The sequence below is a fragment of the Melopsittacus undulatus genome, chromosome 9 (genome assembly GCF_012275295.1).
Source record: "Melopsittacus undulatus isolate bMelUnd1 chromosome 9, bMelUnd1.mat.Z, whole genome shotgun sequence".
Lineage (NCBI taxonomy): Eukaryota > Metazoa > Chordata > Aves > Psittaciformes > Psittaculidae > Melopsittacus > Melopsittacus undulatus.
In genome coordinates, this window is record NC_047535.1 from 23555995 (window position 1) to 23577757 (window position 21763).

The window sequence follows — 21763 nt, forward strand, 5'->3', positions numbered from 1 at the left end:
TTGAGTGTGCCCTCAGCAAGTTTGCCGATGACACCAAGCTGTGTGGTTCTGTTGATACACTAGAGGGAAGGAATGCCATCCAGAGGGACCTTGACATGCTTGTGAGGTGGGCTGATGCCAACCTCATGAAGTTTAACCATGCCAAGTGCAAGGTTCTACACCTGGGTCAGAGCAATCCCAGGCACAGCTACAGGTTGGGCAAAAAGGAAATTCATGGTAGTCCTGCGGAGAAGGACTTGGGGGTGTTAGTCAATGAGAAAATGAACATGAGCCAGCAGTGTGCACTCACAGCCCAGAAAGCCAAACGTATCCTGGGCTGCATCAAGAGGAGCATGACCTGCAGGTCAAAGGAGGTGATCCTGCCCCTCTACTCTGCTCTTGTGAGACCTCACTTGGAGTATTGTGTGCAGTTCTGGTGTCCTCAACATAAAAAGGACATGGAACTGTTGGAACAAGTCCAGAGGAGGGCCACGAGGATGATCAGGGGACTGGAACACCTCCCATATGAAGACAGGCTGAGAAAGTTGGGTCTGTTCAGCCTGGAGAAGAGAAGGCTGCATGGAGACCTCATAGCAGCCTTCCAGTATCTGAAGGGGGCATATAGGGATGCTGGGGAGGGACTCTTCATTAGGGACTGTAGTGATAGGACAAGGGGTAACGGGTTGAAACTTAAACAGGGGAAGTTTAGATTGGATATAAGGAAGAAATTCTTTACTGTTAGGCTGGTGAGGCACTGGAATGGGTTGCCCAGGGAGGTTGTGAATGCTCCATCCCTGGTCAGGTTGGATAAAGCTTTGGGTGCCATGGTTTAGTGTGAGATGTCCCTGCCCATGGCAGGGGGATTGGAACTTAATGATCTTAAGGTCCTTTCTAACACTAACTGTTCTGTGATTCTAAGAAAAAAAAGCCGTGAGGAAGTTCTGATATTTATTTTTAATTCTAACAAATACTTTGATTATTCTATACTTTGCCACATCTGGCCTTCAGCTTTGGATCTCATCCAGTTTCCTGTAGAACCAGAGGAAATCCAGCTCAAAACACTGGTTATGCTCTTTTTGAAACAAAGGCATGATACAAACCACCAGCTGAACCAGCATTTTCCTCTGCACCACTTAGTAACACGAATGAAGTGATTTTGCTGAAGAAGAGAAGCAACTGTCTTTTGTCTGTATTTGAACTCACAAGTGATTTGTCAGTGGCACACCCAATCTTTAAAACAAGAAGCAGTAATGGATTCTTTAATTTCCATGTTTCCTCTTGGACATCCCTTTGAGAATGATAAAGCACTTATAGAACAAGAGAATGCCAGTCCCTATAAAGACAGCTACTAGAAGTGGCAATGTGAGCTTCCACCCTAAAGCAGACATTCTTCTACGGACTTGGTCTTACAACTATTTAGCATATGAGTAGTCCCACCAAAGCAAGTCTCATTCATAGGCTTTTTCACTGGTGGAGTTTTCTTTTATTTATATATATTTTAGGCAACATAGTATGAAAGTTGGAAGGAGGAAAATAAACTGGTAACATGAGATGAGCTAACCATCAGTGTACATGTACGGCTGCTGACAGCATCCCAACACAGAAACGTCAGTGAATCCTGTGGCTAAACCAAGCCATAAACTGGTGTCATCAAGAGAAATTGCTCAAGGTTTTTTTCCTTAGTGGTAAAACCCAATACTCCCAAGTGAACATCCCTCCTCTCTAGTGCAATACCCTGCAGATGTGACTAAATCTAAAAATCATTGCTGAGAAAAGGTCCCAACATTGAACACACTGTACATGCTGCCTCTGTAACTCTTCCTTCATTCCTTGTCAAGCGATGATGTAAAGAACTGCTTAAGAAAACAAAACACAAAAGATAAAAATTAACTTAATTTACACAACCAATAAAAAAGTTTAAAGCAATGATAGAAAAATAATATAAAGGCTAAATACATGAAATGCCAGTTCAACAGGATTAAGCTTTGGTAGAACACCTACAGAGCATAGCACCAATAAAATCCAATGTCAATACATGCTTCAGTATGCATGAGCTGTGATGAAAATGTAAATTTTGGCAAGAAAAGTGGTGTAAGTTCCCTGACGCCACAGTTTCATTTCCACATCCAGCAAAAAGTCTTTAGGCTCCTTCACTTGTCGCTGAAGATAGACGATGCCCGTGTACGAGTTCAGCCTTCGAGTGCTGAAGTAATTTTCTTCATTTCCCTTGATGATAGTAAGGATTATGTTGTCTCCAGCATAGGCAGGCGATGGTCCAATACGGAAAATGTGAGCTGGGACCACGATGTTGGTTTGGAAGTTCAGCTGGTAGTAGGTGATGCGCACCGGGGTGTTCTGACAGTCCAGATAGTTAAAACAACTGATTCGTTCACACCTCCTAGGAGATGAGAAATGAAGCACAGTCAGTGCCCATGTAAAAGCAGGAAAGGGTCTATATATTTATGACTACAGCAATATATTAGACAGAGGAGCTCCAAACTTAAGTGTGCAATTACCAACTGCTTGTTCTGCTTTTACAATACCCATAAAGCATTTGTAAATGATGTAACATTGTCAGAGTACAATATCAAAAGGAAAAGATCATGGACATGCACAGCTGTTTTGGGAAGCTCCACAATGAGGAAAGGATCCTAGAATTCCAGCCTGGTTTGGATTGAAGGGACCTTAAATCTCATCCAGTTCCAACCCCTGCCACAGGCAGGGACACCTTCCACTAGAGCAGCTTGCTCCAAGCCCCTGTGTCCAACCTGGCCTTGAACACTGCCAGGGATGGGGCAGCCACAGCTTCTCTGGGCACCCTGTGCCAGCGCCTCAGCACCCTCACAGGGGAGAAAGATCCAGAGTCACGCTGCACAGAGCTTGGAGTAGGAGTCTGTGGTTCACCACCAACAGCACAAGCCCAGGACAAGAAATACAACCAAAAAAACCCCTTAAAAGGTTAGCTAAAACATGGGAATGGGAAAAAAGCTCCTCAACTTGCAAAGCTGCTCCATTCTTTAAGGCAGGAAAAGTACGTTTTAAGTCATAAGCAACTAAATGTGGATTCCTAAAGCACTGGCAGCCACTAAGGCAGGAAATAGGGCTCCCAAGCCTCAGCTGCTGAGGAGCTGTGGGGTGTGCCATTCTCAAAACCCTGTAGCCTGGCCAGCTCGTGCTCCTGCTCCCCTTCAATGTTTCAACCCTCTCTGAGGAACTGCAATCAGAATATGAAACAGGGAGCCTCAGACCCACTGTAAGTGGTGACTGTGGCAGCCACTGCTGCTGGAAGCAGCATAGAGGATCTCATTTTTTGATAATTATAAATAGAGCCCTCCTACAGATGCAGCAAGTAGAGCTGCAGGATCTGGTGACTGCTGTTAGAGCAGCAGTCGGAGGGCAAATGGGGGCTTGAGGGCTTGGAAGAAAAGAGGGACAAAAGCAAAACCAAACCCAAAAATTCTATACAGGGAGAGTCAATGTGTTTCAAGTACCAAAGCATCTCCTTAGAGCTCTGAGCACTTACATCTGCCCCCTACAAACTCAAGCACTATGTAACACCCCAGGCACTGGACTGGGCTGCTCACTCTGTTTTTGCAATACTCACATATCAGACACTTTTCTGTAGTTGGAAGGGCACTCGAAGGACAGGCAGCGGTAGCTGCCCTGGATGTTATAGCAAGTCTCTGCAGCTGAGCAGTTGTGGGTTCCTATTGCACATTCATCGACATCTAACAAGGAGAAACACAAGGATAAAGACAGGGTAAGTTCACAAGTAATCACAGTTTAGGGGCTGCAATATGCTCACAAGAGACTGTGCACAGGAAGCAAAAGGAACCAGGGGCTCTGAAGGCTGAGGGCTCTTGTCCTAACCATTCAGTTGCTGTGTTACCTCTTCAGGCAGGACTATGAGAGCACAGAGGAGACCCCAGGGGTGTGATGCACAGCCAGTGGGGTGTGCCAGGGTCACTTCGGTGCACAGGCACTCTGGGTGATGGGTCCATCACACTGCTTCCAACCTGCTAAAATCCATACATCCTCAGTGAAAAAACATTCCTTCCTTGCCATGACCGATGAGAGCTGCCAGGGCTGCTCAGAGTGTGCAGCGGCCAAAGAGCCCACCCTGCCAGCAGCCTGTAAGCCTTCCCCTCCTGTGTGAGTCTCTGCCCTGCTTGGCAGCCAGCGTGGCCAGGGCTGCCCTCCTACCACAGGCTGAGTTTGTCTCTGTGCTTGTGCTTTGCAAACACTGGCACACTCCTGTGGACCTGGCTGTTCTTGTTCCAAACACATCTGATGCAACACAGGGTTTAACCTTCAGTGGAGAAACAACATGAGAAGGAGAAAAAGTCCTCAAAACCCAGGATCCTTCTGTCTTGCCACTCCACACTGCAATAAAAGCCAAACACAACCATATTTGGTTCAAACCAAATGTGCATGTCTAGACGGAACTGACCCTGCTGTATTTTCCCTTGCTCCTGATGTTTTGTAAGTCATGTTACAAACAAGGCTGAAAGGAAACACCAAAATAACTAGGTAGCAGTCCCAGGCAGTGGAACCCTGAACTTCTCAGAGCAGCCAACCTGTCCATGCCCACAGCTGCTGTGTATGTGTTCACCACTGCATTGCTTGAAGCTAGTTTTCAGTTTCCTGAAGATGATGGACCAATTCTGACAGCTTCACAGCTCACTGGTACTCTCTGAACCAGTTTCTTGCTCAGAGCCATCCTACATCATGCAAGGAGTTCCTAAACAAGCCTGGTGCATGTCCATCACTGTGCATGTGTGACAGGCTCATTGGCTGGAGGAAGCATCTACCTGGTTTCAAGCATCAGAGCATGTGCACAGACACTGTTGCATGCTCCTTCTTCATGGATGAGGCTGTAAAATGTCCACATAGCCCAAGCAAACAAATATTCCCCCCATCACCCAGCCTGCAGAGGGTCCTTCCCATACTCAGAGCAAGCACATGCAATGATGGAGGATACTCTCTGTCTGCCTACACATTAGCTGTTGTCACATGTCACATTCCCATCTTATTCCCTCAGGAATAAACAGATCCCATCCCTCAGATCCGATCATAATATAACAAACCCATGCTAAAAGCCAATACCACCTTCTCACTGAGTTTTTGAGAACTGAGAAAGCTGGGCTATGTCAGAAGAATTTATATGTAAAGAAGGTTGCTCTGGATTAAAACATGGGGCAAGTACAAAGCAAAGTAACCACTGCAGACCAGCTACAGGGTCCAGGAGGTACAAGCTCCACCAGATCAATGTGAACACTTTCTGAATGTGACACAATGTGAACAACACTTTAGAACAGTGCACACCTTTCTGAACATGATAAGTTAATGTCATGGTTTAATCCCAGCTGGCAACTGACTCCCACACAGCTGCTCACTCACTGCCCCCAGTGGGATGAGGGAGAGAACTGGAGGGTAAAGGTGAGAAAACGGATGAGCTGAGTTAAAGGCAGTTCAATAAGTAAAGCAAAAGCTGCACATGCAACTAAAGCAAACCAAAGCATTCATTCTCTGTTTCCCATGGGCAGGCAGGTGCTCAGCCATCCCCAGGACAGCAGGGCTCCATCACACCTAGTAGTAACTTGGGAAGCAAATGCCATCACTCCAAATGTTCCCAATTCCTATTTCTTCCCCCCACTTTATCTACTGAGCATGATGACATGTGGTCTAAAGCATCCCTTGTGTCAGTTGGGGTCAGCTGTCCTGGCTGGGTCCCCCACAGCTCCTTGTGGAACCCCAGACCTTGCTGGTGAGGTGTGCGAGGAGCAGAAAAGCCCTTGGCTGTGTGTAAGCACTGCTCAGCAATAGCGAAAACATCCCAGTGTGATCAACACTGCTTCCAGCACAAAGCCAAAACACAGCCCCATACCAGCTACTATGAAGAAAATTAACTCTGCTCCAGCCAAAACCAGCACAGTTAAATGAGAAGCAATGCTGCAGAAGACAAAAAAAACATTTAAAGCTCAAAGACACTTTATGGCCTAGAGCATAAACATGGTTACCTAAATAAGGCCCAAGCCATGGACCTTAAAATGCTGAAAACCAGATGCAACAACAAGAATCCAGCCTGAGCAGAAAATACTGGCAAAGACCCCACAGTCACATTGTGTACTCCCAAATGTCTAGACAATGCACAGAGGCTTTAAAATGAACTAAATGCTAACAGACAAACCATGTGGACTGTGCGGGGCTCTGCAGTTCTGCCAGCTGTCACAGAGGAGAGAGATTCTTCAGAGGAAAACTATAACCTCCCACACCCTCCGTTCCCCTGGGATGAGAACTGATGTCATGCACTGAACTGACTTGGTTTAAGTCTTGCAAAGGAAAGCATACAATAGGAAGGAGAGAATCAAAGCAAACGAAAACCCTGGCTGATCCTCAGATGTGCCCCTAGGTGAAAATTTCTTCCACATTGCAATCACTGCCGTGAGACCCTCCCTTCACCAGCCTGGCTGTGCGGCAAAATACCACAGGCAGTTTCTCCACAAAGATCCATATGTTGAGATGTTATTACATGAGCTACATCTTGTCTGTTTGGAATGAAAGGTGCAAAGAATATACCACTTGTAAGAGCTGGTCAGATGATGTGCAACTGGTGAGCAATCTTAGCTGGTGGAAACCAGTATCATCTTCTTGAGCCTAGTGCAGCTGACACTGGTTCAGACTTTCTCTGTCCATGGTTGCAGGGTCAGCATGTAAGTCTGCCCAGACCTGCAGCTATGGACTCACAGAGCTCAGGAAAAGGGCATGCACCTGGCGTTACTTCCAAGGCCTGACTAAATGCCACACACAGAGCTGCAGCACTCACACTGTTCTGCAGGTTGACCACCTTTGCCCTCTAAGGAGGATACGTGTACCAAGTGGCATAGGCACCTCGAAAAGCTTCTCCAAACCCTGCTGTTTGGCTGATCTGTACAAAAGGAACCCTCTCCACACAGGATGAGTGAGCAGGAAGGATCTGACCCCATGCATTGGTCTGTGTGGCAAACCTTCCTCCTGCACCTCCAGTCATTGGAGCACGCTGGGTGCCTCCAGCTTGGAAGGGCTGTGCTGGCCGATGAATGCAGTGACTCACACTGTTAACTCTGGAACTGGTCCTCAGCTCCAGCCCCAGGTCTGGCAGAGGTGGCAGGGAACATGCCAGCAGCGCTTGAAGTTAGCAAAGGAAAGAAACCAAACAAACAAAGCCTGAGAAGAGGAACAGCTGCAGTTTCTAAAGGTGACTTCTACATAAGAATTTAACTGCACACGGATGTGACCACATCCATACTTAAAAACTGAAAAGATTTTGTTGTTTAGTCTGCTCCTCTGCTCCAAAGTCAGGACCAAGCATGCTCATGCTGTTCATGATTTACACAGTGTAAATTTACTGCCCTTACCACTAAGAAGAGAATTTAAGCCTAGGATAGACATAACCAAAAGTTATGTGACAGGTTCCTCAAAACCTAAGAGCAGGAAATGCCTGGTAGTTAGTGTAACAGACTGAGGGAATGCATGTAGAGTATGGAAAGGTAACCAGATCTTCAGTTATTCCACAGTCAGGGCATCCTTTGGAAATCAGGGATTTTTACTTCAAAACCAGGCAGCTGTGCACCAAATTAAAATCATCAGACACACAGAACACATTTCTATGGCTCTGGAAAAAATGGTGTGTGTGTGGAGGACACTAACACTTACTAACACAAATCTAATTAAGCTTAGGTGGCAGGCTTCTGGATGCCCAGGTCCTCATTAGAGCTCCTACTTTCACTCTCCCAGTTTTCCAGGACAGGCAACTGCAAACCGTAACAAAGCCACAGATTTCTATGTCTGGCACCTCTAAGACGCCGGATCACTTACTGCTGTGCCAAGGTGCACATACAGCTCATGCAAGTAATCAAGTGCCCCAGTCTGAATGATGAAGTGGGGTCCCTTAGGAATTAATTTAAGCAATTAGCTCCCCTTGACAGCTGGGTTGCCACAGGAAAAAGCTGACACAGCAGATACCAATATTTGGCAACTTTGTTAAATACTGGCTTCTTAACAGTGAGTGATATAAAACATGGAGACTTGACTGAATCACCATAATGGCTTAGATCATTCCAAGAATTAAAGTTTCATGACATAGTGGCTTCAGTTCCTAAACTCCTCATTACCTCGACAGGTTCTTCCATTGGCTGCCATGGTGTATCCCTGCTCAGGACAAGCACACTGATAACTACCAGGAACATTCACGCAGCGGAAAGTACAAAGAATGCCTGCACTCTGTGTGCACTCATCAATATCTGGGGAAAAAACACAGTTACAAACACATGTAAGAAGAAAAATAGGAATTTGGAAAGGGAGGCTGCAGAACACAAGGAAATTCGTATCTGACGCATTTATAATAAAAAGAATGCAACCATGAAAGTTTGACATTGCTCTAGGACCACTGATGGTGTATTCTGAAATGCTGAACATGAGACTGCTCCCCAAAATAATGATTGCAAGTAGTATGGATCCATGGAAAAGAACAAGCCTAGAGCACATCTGAGTGAAAAGCTCTCTCTGGTAGCTCTATAATTCTCCTAAGATTAGTTTGGCAGCTTCCTTGTGCTAGGAAGAACATGGGTTTCTTCATAATTCCTTAGAGACTCTCCAATGTCACTATTGGTAACTCCAAGTAAACAGACAAAACCCTTTCTTTCTCCATTCTGATCACTCTGCTCCTCATTCAGCCACCGTGCGCAGAAGTAACAGCAAGCCTTCACTTAACCATGGCTGAGTGGAGGCTTTAACTGATGCTACATAGCTAAACCTATCTTCGCTTCTATTTACTTATTTCATAAGCTTTAGCCCCATGAGACAATAACCCCATCAGTTCTATGGTCACACAAGTGTATTCCAGCCCCAGGTGAAAAGTATGAAAATGAATTGCATTTCCCCGTTTGCAGTGTCTGTGGCAGAGTATAATTCACAATCATCCTTAGGCATCACCTGCAGCATTAGGCTCTGTGGAGAGTCAGACAGACCTGTCTGTTGAAGAGTACACACATGTTTAACTTGATTTGCCAAAGCAGCAGCCTTACCTTTGCAAGAATGCCCATCTTCTGCTAGCTGGAAACCTTGCCTGCAGTAACACTGATAGGAACCATAAACATTGGCACACTCCTGGCTGCAGGGACTAGTATCACATTCATTCACATCTGTATCCAAAAATAAACACACACACGTTGCCACAGTAGTTCAGGTATCTTACACTATTTTTTACTCTGAGAGCAGTTACCAGGCCCTTCTGGTCAGAGTGAATAAGGATGGACTAATTTGTCCCAAAATGTTTCTGCTTTAGGAAGAATGCCAAGAAGCATGAGGATGTCTGTTCTACCTGAATTTTATGTTTATATATGCCAATGAAAACACATATACATGCAAACGTATGTTTCAGACCTTATGTTACAGTTGATTAAAATTATGTAATCATTGCCTTAAAAAATCATGGTTAACTTTCAATTCAAAATCATTTTTTTCAAGTTTTATCACTACCATGTTTCACATTTACTAAAATTGGCATGAACAGTCTCCTGTCCTTACTTTGTTCTGTTCTCTGTTAACAAAGGAAGAAGTATGAGAGGGAAAAGAAGAAAGGGAAGAAACTTGTTGGCTCTCATCTGACAGTGTGAGAATTGAATATTTGCAAATTTGAGGACATCATGAGTTTACTGTATTTATATTGAACCTCATTCCTTCTCTAAAGTTCCTTAAATCCTTCCTTGTCTGGTACCTTCACAGTGCTTCTCATCATAGGACAAGCGGAAACCAGAAGAACAAGTGCAGTGGTAGGACCCAGGGGTGTTCTCACATGTGTGCTGACACAGGCGTCCAGGGTAGTTCCAGCACTCATTTATATCTGCCAGCACACCAAGCAAATACACAAAAGCATCAAACAAAATGCAGGAAGTTATTTTAAAGAGTGTCAAGAGGATGATCTGTAGAGCATGAAATGCTGCAACCTCAGGTTTTATGCTGTCTAATTGGAGTACAGCAGTGATAAACCACAAGATGCTGTATCTTATGAAGAAAGCTGTGGCATCTTCAGAAAGATAAATACCTACAGAAGCATAACCCAAATGAAAGTACTTTGCAGATTACTTTAATTGATAACCTGCAGCTAACCCAAACCAAGGGCACCTGGGCCACAGTCACAGCACAGAATAGCAGAACTCTAAACAGCTGGTTGCACTCAACGATGGCTGCTTTGGAGGTGACTCTGTTATCTACTGAGGCTCTGCATTGCAGAACTAATAACTGCACACTACAGTGGTGCTAAGCATTGCCTTGATGTCCAAGGCTCAGTCAAACAGTCTTTTCATCTCATCTTGTGCCTTACATACCAATGCAGCTCCTACTGAAGGCATCGTACTGATATCCCATCTTGCAGTCACAGCGGTAAGAGCCAGGAAGGTTATGACAAATCTGCCCTTCGCCACAACGGTGCACACCAGTCTGACATTCATCTACATCTGCAGAACCAGAGAAAATGATCAGTTAAGTACAGTTTGCTAAAAATCAATGTTTATGAAGAGAAAACAAAGTAACAGGAATAGAAACTGCTAGGGTTGTTCCCTGCACAGAACAAAGAGAATCAGCCTTTCCGCTGTGCTCCTCTAATCAGCTTTACATATCCTAAGTAAACTTCTGAAAATGAATGCATTATCTCAGAAGTGAAAATGGTAACTGCAACTGCAATGGACCTTTCCCAGTATATTCTGCATTTCAACCTACACACATTTTGTTTCTGATCCAGCCATGACATTTAAACACCCTATTCTGATGTTCTGCCATTCTGTGAGTCACGGCAAGGCATTTAAAGCAAAACGAAAACTAGCCAGAAATTCTGCTCATCCCTTCAATTAAAGCAATTGCTATTTTCATCTCCAGTTGCCCTTTCAGTCTTGCTTCTGTTGTCTACACTTTACTCTTTCTCAATATTGATCTTTCTTCTTTTCTCAATCAACTCACATTTTAATATTCTTATGGCCTCTCACCCAAACCCCAACACCAACAAATTAGCTGCTTCTCCACTCACATGCATCACTCCCAATCTCATTTTAATAAAGCTCAAATGAAGATGAGAGTTTTCAATACACACTGATTTACAAGACTTGCAACATGACTAAATAGCTCATCAGTATCTAACAAATCCCTGTTACCATCTGTGACAAGAAGCATCAGAAATTCTGATTAGCCCTCAGAAACTTGTATTTCTTGAAGCATTCTGAGTTCTGCTGTTTCCTAAGCCATCAGGTTCTGCTTCCTTCCTGTTACTGACACGTTCAAGTACTTTTACAACCCAAATTGCTGTTCATGTAACACTAGTTAGGATGGTAGTCTAAGGCTGGAGGTTCTCCCTCCTGCTCTCTTTGAAGTCATCAACTGGAGCACTATTTAATTTCAAAGGTTTTCCGGGCAGTTCTCCAACAAATACCAGCCTGGGAGAGCACTCAGGAAATCAGTCACTTGTGGAGAAAATGATAGGGAAGTGAGAGCAAGTTACTTGCCACAAAAACCTGGATGTGGAAAAGTAGGGATTATACCAACCCTGGTGAGAGGTGCTGACACATACTGTGCTCAATATTCAGCACAGATTCCCACCTAAAAAATTCCTGTTGGCATGAGGAGGGGTCAGGGATGGCAGGGAATGTCACCTGCCAAGCAAGGAATTCTTGACAGGCTCATTGATTTCTGCTGAAATGCTGTCTCATTTTCTTTTAATTCAGAGGCAGCATCAAAACAAGGAAGTTTCTAATGCAGATATACATTTGTAAAGTAGCAGTTTTATTTGTAATATATTTGTGTGTGTAACAATTTTATTACTTCATCCAAAATTATATATTCCATTGCATTCAGACTTTAATTAGTTCTAGGGCATTATACCATCACCACTATGCTGTATTTCACAATAGTTACAGTATTTTTTCAATTAAATTTAGAGGTAGCTTTTAATGGCTCATTTATTAAACCAGAAAATACTAACATTTTAAAGAGAGGTGAATCCTCTAAGCAGAGAAGATAACCATACAAGTAGAGTTCTGCTGGAGAAACGTGCAGACTATATATTTACTACTGTGAATAAATCTGAAACAGGACTCCTAATTAGCTATTGTAATGCCTTAAAGAAACTAGTCTTTACCACAGAGAGGGGAAGTAGGACCATATGTTTGGGGGTTTTTTCCTGCATGTCTCTGCCTACTTAAAGAAAGCCATACAAAAAAAAATACCAGAAGATCCAGACTGAGGAGACACAGTGACATGGCAAAAACAGAAATCACCAATTTACATTAAACATTTGTTTTCCCAAAATCAAACTAGAGAAGCTTTCTTATACCTGCTCCCTAAAAGCACTGTCAATCATGTAAAGTGGAGACAAAGCATCATCAGTAATTACAATGCATTGTTATCTCATCAGGCTATGAAGATATAAATGCTGCATGAATGGTGGCAATTTCCTCTTGTGTCACACATTACACACACTCTTTTAGGAACAACTGTGGAAAGAAGCTGGCTTCTTTCTATAAATCATCCACTTGAAATTTAGGAAGAGGATTTGTGCTAGCCATTGGCAGGACTTGAAAGTGAAGGCTATTAGCACTCCAACTAGTACTTCAGAGCTGCTCAGTGACAACTGCTGACCTGTGAAAGCAATGGCAGTCATGGAGATGTTGGCATAGTGGAAACCCTAAAAACAATGTCAGGGCCGTCACACTTCAGGTGGTGCAAGCGTACCCAGCCCCCTCATTTCTCTGAAACAGGACTGATGGAAACCAGATGAAGAGCTGTGTCTTCACAGCAACAAAGAATGACAGGACTTCGGGGCCTTCCCTTTGTGACAATTGAAATACTTCAGGCTGCACTACTCTGCCCCCTGGAGCTGTTTTAGGAAGCTTTCTCCACTTCCTCAGTTATACACAAACTGTCCCCATCTTGCGCTACTTCCAAATCTTCCCACCTTCTCAGTGGCCAAGCATGGTCTAGGTACTCCTGAAGGTAAAATCACGAAGGGAAACGGAGCATAATGAATAGCAAAAAGGAGAATGCAGAAATTCATGCAGAAATGGGGTCTATCTATGCCACTATTTTTCATTTCAACGTGCTAGTCATAGAATCACAGAATCATATAGCTTCTAACACAGTTTCCACCCACCTGGACAGCACAAAGCAAATCTTTTCTATTTACCACCCTTCCTTTCATTCAAAGGTAACATAAGCAGAATTCATCAGGAATTCATCACTAACCAAAATGCTGATTTGTCTTATTTTTTCTTCCCACTGTTGTTTTATGATTTCCTACTTTGTGTAACATACAACATAGGGAACTAAAGAACACATAGCCAGCCCTGCCTTGCCAAGCAGCAAGCTTTCAGTTCCTCTGATTTACAGAGCAAATGCTAATAAGAGATGAAATCTGCTATTCTGTGTCAGAAACTCCATAAACACATTGGAACAAATACAAATCAGTATCAAGCTGCATGCCAGACTGTATCAATATTTCAACATTTCTTCACAAAGAAAAGTAAGAAGTTATCCTAAATAGACAACTGGATGTAAATAGGGAGCACCATTCATAGTGCTACGAAGAACATCCACATAGTGCTACTCTTGTGAGTCCATAAACTCAAGTGTCTGTCTTTGCTGCATCCCATGGCTTCAGATCCTGTCACTCACAGTGAGATACTGTAAAAATAGCAAAGGATTGTGGTTTTGGCTGACAGCATGAGTTTGAAGAGTAACTAAAGCACATTCATTCCAGAACAGTAGCTAGTAAATCCCATATGCAGTCAAAACCAGTGTCACCTGGTGTACCAGGAGGAACTCCATGCAGCAGCCAGATATCAGTGCAGCATCCTGTAGTGCAAGTGTATCATGGAGCTGACTGGACGCCAAATGCATACAGCAAATTCCCGTTTCTCAAACACAGTTAGCAACCTCAAACTCCCTTTTTTAGAACTGAAATATCCTTCTTCCTCTGAGAGGGCACCTGACCAGACCCTGGAGTCTAACCTTACCAACACATCGTGTTCCCTCCTCATTGGAGTGGTAGCCTCTGCTGCATGTCAGCATGTTCCTTTGGCAGGTATAAGACCCAACGGTATTGATGCAGTTGAATCCTGGTTTACATGGCTCAGGGAGAGATGTGCATTCATTAATATCTGGTGAAGAAAATGAATTAGAATAGTGAGAGAAGCTACTCAACCTTTCTGGTCTGTTTTCTTCCAGCTTTCACTTCTTTTCCTTCATTTCAATGTATTGTGCTGACGAAGGTATCCTGTGGCAAGACTTTCAAATTCAATAAGCAAGCATGCGTATCTTTAAAAGGACAGTGATGGTTAAGTTAAATTCACAGCAGGATTTGATGAAAACTACATGTGGTCAATATATACCTTTTGGAGAGGCTAAAAGGAAGAGGAGTTGGCCAGTGCTACTGCACATATGACAAACATATTCCCAGTCAAGACTTACCCACACAGTTTCCCTCTGGGTCTTGTAAAAATCCATCCATGCAGCGTTGCTTTGACTCACAGTAGAATGATCCTTCTGTATTCTGACAAACGAAGTTTATCTTACAGCTGTGAGTTCCCCTCTTGCACTCATCAATATCTGTTATCAGATCAAAACACCAAATTGTGACCAGTGAAGCTGTAATTTTCAGTAGTCTTCATGACTAGCTAACTTCTCAGAAAGGAAGTTAGGAAGCATCACTGAAATCAGATAACAAAGTCTGAGGTTTAGGTGTGTTTGCTCTTGGCCATCCATTTTAGCAGAGGCTTCAGAACTTGTCTACAGCAAATCTGACTCAGATCCCTACAGCCCTGGTCACAGCATCTCTTGTAAACCACAAATACTCAGACAACTGCAGTTTTAAAATCCCAAAGACCCAAATCAAAACTACAAGTAAGGTATACAAAACCTGTTTCATACTCAAAAGCAAAATGGTCCTTTTTCCTCAGTAATTCCAGGTAGAAACTTACCTGCACTGAATTTGATATTAATAAGGCACCCCATTTCAACAAGGCTGGGGTTTACTGTGTACACATGTACATGTGTATATATACATGTACTTACATACACAGAACACTTATCCAACTCTGAAGGCTATACTGAAAAAAATGGAATGAGAGACAGTGATATTAGTAACCAATGTTCCTTCTCTGCAGCCAGAGCCCAGCACAGATTTCTCATTTCTTATTACATGTGTGAGATTATTTTTCAGAGATGTTCACCAACCCAATGCTTTCTTGCTTTAAAGTTTCAAGCTTATCTGTCAACACAACTTATTTGTGTTGAGTAACTGCAAGTACCAGCTAGTTTGCTGCCATTTTCCAGTTGAAGACACTTCACCCAAGAAGAGATTTCAGCTGTAAACTCATTCAAAATTCAGTTCCTGTGAATATTTTCAAATGCTGCTGGTTCCTACAAACACTCCCTGTGATGAACATCATTACTAGAATATTAAGACAGAGGAAACTACATCTGAGTCCCCACTCCTCCAGGAGGACAAGGAGAGAACTGCTGGCACTTCTCTTTCTATTCTAAATCCTCAGTTAAATGCTAGGGCCACAAGGGAATGCACAGAAGGTACAACATTCATAGGTTCATAGAACCACAGAATAGTTTGTGTAAAAGGGACCTTAAAGCCCATCCAGTTCCAACCCCCTGCCATGGGCAGGGACACCTGCTCACCAGACCAGGTTGCTCCAAGCCCCTGTATCCAACCTGGCCTTGAACACTGCCAGGGATGGGGCAGCCACAGCTTCTCTGGGCACCCTGTGCCAGCGCCTCAGCACCCTCACAGGGAAGAGCTTCTGCCTAAGAGCTCATCTCAGTCTCCCCTCTTCTGGCAGGTTAAAGCCATTCCCCTTGGCCTGTCCCTACAGGCCCTTGTCCCAAGCCCTTCTCCAGGTTTCCTGTAGCCCCTTTAGGCACTGGAGCTGCTCTCAGGTCTCCCCTTCAGGAGCCTTCTCTTTTCCAGGCTGCCCCAGCCCAGGTCCCTCAGCCTGTCATATATTAATTGTTTTCTTACCATATCTATAGATAGGGACAAAGAAAAATGTGGAACTGAGTATTTCATAAACTGCAAATTCAGGAGATATCTATAGGCAATTTTACAGAGCAGTTCTGAAACTCCAGTCTTTCTTGTAGGTCATTCATTTAATGGCTACTTAAAAACAATTTGTAGAATTTCGTAATCTTTTATAATCTAAGACTAGAAAGATTAGCAATAAATGTTAGTAATGCTGTAGAATCAGACAACAGAAAAAGACATTCACAAACAGCCTCTTCAATTAAACCAAGGTTTCTTTATAACAGCTGCATACAAAGCGAGATTTCTGACCAGTTCTGTTTATGACCTTATGGTATATGTCAAGAGCTCAGTTCTTCCCTTGTGCATCTCTTACTCCAGCTGTCGAGAAACTCTTTGTGTAAAAAATTTAGGAGTAAACAGCACTGACTTTTGCCCCAGAAGACAGGGCACATGTGTCTATTGCACACTCCCATGCTGCAGAGCAACTTCTGCTGTGCTGATGTTAGCAGCTCCAGTCAACCTCTATAATAGACCAAGAAGGGGGAGATGAAGGATAACTTCTTAACCCCATGAGAATTCCAAATGTAAATAAATGCAGACAGACCTCCTAAACACAGGAAGGGCTGGACTGAATCAGCCCCATGATCCACTCAGGCTGTGTTTCAGTGCTCAACAGCAAACAGTATCAGCCCCTTCAGAGAAAAGGAGAGCTGGGCAGAAGAATGCAACAGGAATTCCTCCATCAGTGAAATCTCTCTCTAATACCTTAAGAGCAGAGTAAATCCTAATTCATAAGGTTTCATCTATTTTCCAAATAATTTATAGGTACTGCTGGAAACTATTCCAAATAAATGCATGTCAGAAGTGACCTATGAAGCCAAACATTTGATCAGCCTTTTATAGCTACAATCCTCGTATCACAGCCCAGGCACAGTAAAATACTTTGCTATCTCTTCCCTTTCCCTTTTCCTAACAGCTATTACATCAGCTGAAGAACATTTGTCTTACCAACACATTCTCCATCCTTCAGTTCATAACCTGGCTGACAGCTCAGTTCCTGGAGACACTTGAATGATCCCACTGTGTTGAGGCAGTGCTCTCTCCGCTGGCAGGTGTGTGTGTCTGTCACACATTCGTTGATATCTACAAGGAACAGTTCAACAAGTCAGTGCCATGTATTTGGCAAAGGATCTGCCTCTTTCTGCTCTTTTGGAAGGAGTCAAAAGCTCAAATGCAATCGTTTTTTTTCCAAAAGATAGCCAATACAGCCTGTGCTACTGTATTCTGATGGAAGAGTTTTGTCCCAGGATCTTTTGTTAACACAGAGTAATTTAAGATACACAAATCACAGGGAGATCTCCTCCTCCTCTCTCTACACAAGTGTGCAGTGACATTGAGGACAAGGGATACACAGAACTGATTAAATGGAGGGTATGGGCAGAGGACTGATAATCAGCTTTGATTTACCAGAGAGAAACCTCCTGGACAACTGAATGAGAAAGTGGTTAATGCTCATTGTTCATGACCAGGTTTTCCCAGCTCAGCATATGTAACAGTCTTGCTGCTTCATGCCACATAGACAGGAGCTGCTGGTGTGGAACTGCTGCTGGAGACAGGAGCTGAAACTGCGTGGCTGAAGGTGGAGTCATGTAACGCACTGATTGCCTAAGGAATATGTCATTAGAAGTGGGTATAACAAGAAAATATGGAGAAAACCTGAAAGGCTCAATCAAGTTTGTAAATTTGTATTTCAATATTAAAAGAGATTTGATTTCAGCAGGTGGAGAAAGAAAAAAGTCTTTAAAAAAAAACCAAACTTACTTAAATACAAGGTTGCAGAATGTAGGACAATTTGGGAAGGAAATACCATACCTCTAAAATGGTACATTTTGATAGGCTTGGGTGAAATAACCTCAGATTTGGGTTTTGCTTATTTTAATAATGAAAGCTACAAATACTTAAAAGCAACAAAAGGGAGTAGAGACTGGGAAGAGAAATTTTCCTGCACTTCTCCACAAAATCTTATGTATTCACATCTCTGTATACAGCTAAGAAGTACTTCTGGAACTAACAAAAGCCAAATATGACCATAACCATTACCAGTTATCTGGTTTCTCTGAGCATGAAGCTGTTTTCATATATACAATAATGCAAGTAATCTTGCCCCTGTTCCAGGGCAGTCTGGATCAGTCCATGACAAATGGTAGGGCTGTGTGTCCAATCCCTGAAAACATGGATGTCAGAAGTGGGATTTGAACCCACGCCTCCAGGGGAGACTGCGACCTGAACGCAGGGCCTTAGACCGCTCGGCCATCCTGACCTACATTGGAGCAATCACATGATGGTGTGCTCCCCTGGATGTGCTCATCTTGGCTGTAGAACCTCATTCTCAGAGCAGTACAACATCAGATACATTACTTCCCCTCATGAAGCGTGAAATCAGGAAAAGCCATTTTTAAAACTTTTTGTCTCAGAGAACGTGTCAACTTGTTTTTACCAAGTATATTAGGAGGAGCACCAAGACATTTCAGTTCCTGCTGAAGTCAGCTAACTGGTGACACGCACTGAGTTTGGTAAGACCAGTGTGTTAGCTTGGTGCCGTTTTATTTCTCATTTATTTGTGCTCCATTTTCTTCTCACCACTATTATTCATATGCTGTCTACTTGCTATCTGATGGCAGCTGATTAATCCACAGCAAGGTCACTGCTATGCTGGAGATCTCTCTGCCTGTCCCACACGATGCTGGAGTACTTCTACTTAGTGGCAGGTACTTGTCTACCTCTGTGTTTTTACATAGTGATGTCCTCCTAAAGCTTGCACAGTTCCCTACTTGCTACAGATTAGATTGAAGAGTAAGGAACAAAATTCTTGTAAGTGGTCTTGGCTGGGGAGAAACACAGCCAAAACAAAGAAAAATTCCCAAATCAAACAACCTACCCCTCCAGCTCACATGAGCTGCTGTGGTAGACCTCTCTCACCCTACTAGACCTAGCTCTCAAGTAAATTTGAGAGATTTTTCTTGTTGTTGTTGCTTGGGTGTTATTGAATTTTAGAGGTAAATGGCTCTGGATAGCCACTCAACAGCATTCAAACCAGTGCAAAGACTCTGCTGGCTGTACAACAGATCTGAGATTATCTTTTCTTGCAAACCACAAAAAGCTTTCCCGTATAAACAAACTGTCAGCACTACACTGCATCATATGAACTCCACTCAGTTCAGCATGATGCTGGAAAAGCCAGTAGGGGGAAAGCGTGCTTGTCTGAAACACTACCCAGAGAAAGTAGGAGGTGCTCCGCCTGACTCCCAGGTGTACACAGGTAGAAAGAAGGTCAAGATTTCACAGAGGAAAAAAAGATCTAATATAATTTCCTGGTTTGTCTACATTGTTTCATTCAATTTTTTAATCTCAGAGTACTTGAAAAAACAAGTCCAACAGGCCAGAATGCATCTGAGGAAATGAGAATGATGGGAAGTGGAAGATTGCAATCAGAATTTCTGCTTTCAGTGAAAGTTTTGTGCACAAGTGATGCATTGACTATCTCTGAAGCCTAATGATTGTGACCTGGGTTTAAACTGTGAGCCATGCAGTATGCACAGCTCTGCTCTGTCATATCCACTGTTTGGCACGAATCTCGTTCTCTGGTATCAGGCCAGTTGCTGGGCCACTGAAGTTCCCTTTTCATTCTATTACAGACATGCCCTTTTTTGTTCATTTTGCTAAACACATTCCTAAATGGTCATGCCACAGAATGAGATCTCTGAAGACTTGCACCATCTTTCTCCTGAGTTCCCACCTGCCCATGTCGTTGCTCTTCCTACCAATCCCTATTGCAAAACAGCATCCTTTAGCATGAGCATGGGAAAAGGCATCCCTGGAACTATGGTCCTAGTTTGTGCTAGGACAGCACACGGCTCTTGCATGAGCTCTGTTCAACCCAGGCTGTACCTACTATCATTTTGCTCTACCATTATGACACACAGTACAGGGAAGTGATGACTGACTATATTTCTACAAAACAGGACAATGTCTCTCCTTTTTCCCTCCCTGTTAATTATCCATAAAATCAAGAGTGCCCATAACGTGCTTCTCTTCAGTACTGGAAACCAGCTCAACAAGTCAGCAAGATGATTTGCAGAGCACTAGGAAAAACATGAGTTATGTTTTAAGTTTGAAACAAAGCTAACTCCCAACATGGAAAGCTGCAGCCTTCATCCAGTGCAGTTCAGACTGGGAGGTATGGCAAGATGGTATTTAAAAAAACAGAAATAAGAGGAAAAATAAGTCAGTAAATAATAAAAAAAGGAACAGTTAATTTTTGGAAAACCTACTAGGTCGATGTGTGTGGCAACAACATTTCTCACGTGATGTCAGTAAAACCAGAATGAAATGTAATCATGTAATACCTCTTCTTTTCAATATGTACTTTGACATTAAAAGTTAATTTTTATGCACTTTTTCTAACAATGTGAAATGCAGACTTTGTTTTTTCATGCAGCTGTAGTTCCTCAGGATTTTTTTCTCTTCAAATGACTTCAGCTCAATTTGCTTTATGGAATACATCTGCCTAATGTAGACCCACTGTTAGTTTGCAACCACCCATCCTGTGCTCATGCAAAGTCCCTGTGGGTCAGCAATAAAATGACCACTTGCTGGTCACTCTGGTAGAAGAGGAAATTTAGATGGGAAGAGCAAAGAAAGCAGCAAAGTAGCCTCCTGTCAGTGTGCATGTAGGTGGTGGTAATGACTTTGCCTGAAAGTCACCAGGAAAAGCAATCCACATCCAGCCTGGCTCTTATCTCTGGAGAACATGGAGATTTCAAGCCTAAAGACATTTTAGTATCTGTTCACAAAGTTACACAAAGCTGGTGTGCGCAAGCTGTTTAAACAGCTGGTGATTCTTCACTGTGCATGGTTGGTTTTCACGAATTCTGGATATCTGCTCTTGAATGCACCTGGAATTATAATCTTCCACAGTCTGACTAAAGGAAATTCAAGAGATAAAAGGTTATCGGCTGTTTTGCTGCTGTGCAAAGATTGCTCCTCCTGTCCCTAAAAATATGCAAAGAGTAACATCATTAAAGCAACAATAATTTGCAAACAAATTACCAAGAAGCTTTCCTCATGGAGTTTGAGATAGCTCAAGATGGAGCACAAAAGCAGTTAAGCTGGCAAAGGATACCTTAGGTGAATATGGCTGCAATGAGACAGTTGAGCAAAACAAACCACAGTATGCTTGTGGCTTTCCCCTTTAACCAGAAAAGTAGGAAAAATGTTAACTGCTGCAGATGTCCTCCAGCACCACAGAGGGCAGAGCTGTGCACGAGTAGGGAGCACACGGGGCTGATCTAGCAAAAAAAAAAAAAAACAAACCCACAAAAGAGAACCTTCGAGTTTTCTAGATTATTTACAAGAATACCTGTAAAAACCTGACCTGCAGTAGAGAAATACAGAGGTTTGATACTTAGTGAAGGAGAAGAGGATCTTTTGTTTTTACAAATGAGAGCTGTATCCTTCATTTAACGAGCAATGCCTGAGGTTTATCTTTTATCAGTCACAATAAAACTCTGTATAATGTCATGGGGTAGAGGACAGGAGAGGAAGAAAGTGAACAAAAGGAAGCACTTGGCATTTTCTATAGCCCCTTCTGCCAAAGTTGCTGACAAGCATGTATTAATTTACGTTCAGAGTGCTCCTGGGAGATGTAGAAAAGGACAGCTCTATATA

General features: G+C 43.1%; 1 protein-coding gene and 1 non-coding gene across 6 annotated transcripts in view; both read right to left on the reverse strand.

Annotated features, from left to right (window-relative positions):
* Nucleotides 1-914: 914 nt before the first annotated feature.
* The window catches only part of FBLN2 (fibulin 2), a 104870-nt gene continuing 84021 nt past the window's right edge, over nt 915-21763 (reverse strand). For all 5 annotated transcript variants that reach the window (XM_031049204.2, XM_031049205.2, XM_031049208.2 and 2 more), the window contains exons 9-17: nt 17045-17179; nt 14473-14610; nt 14019-14162; nt 10347-10475; nt 9737-9862; nt 9045-9161; nt 8133-8261; nt 3584-3707; nt 915-2377 (exon numbers count right to left, since the gene is read on the reverse strand). In XM_031049204.2, coding sequence (XP_030905064.1) covers nt 2020-2377; nt 3584-3707; nt 8133-8261; nt 9045-9161; nt 9737-9862; nt 10347-10475; nt 14019-14162; nt 14473-14610; nt 17045-17179 — 1400 coding nt within the window. In that variant the 3' untranslated portion in view covers nt 915-2019. The remainder of the gene's footprint in view (nt 2378-3583; nt 3708-8132; nt 8262-9044; nt 9162-9736; nt 9863-10346; nt 10476-14018; nt 14163-14472; nt 14611-17044; nt 17180-21763) is intronic.
* On the reverse strand, nt 18274-18356 carry TRNAL-CAG (transfer RNA leucine (anticodon CAG)). Its single transcript has one exon. It is a non-coding gene; the product is annotated as a tRNA-Leu (tRNA).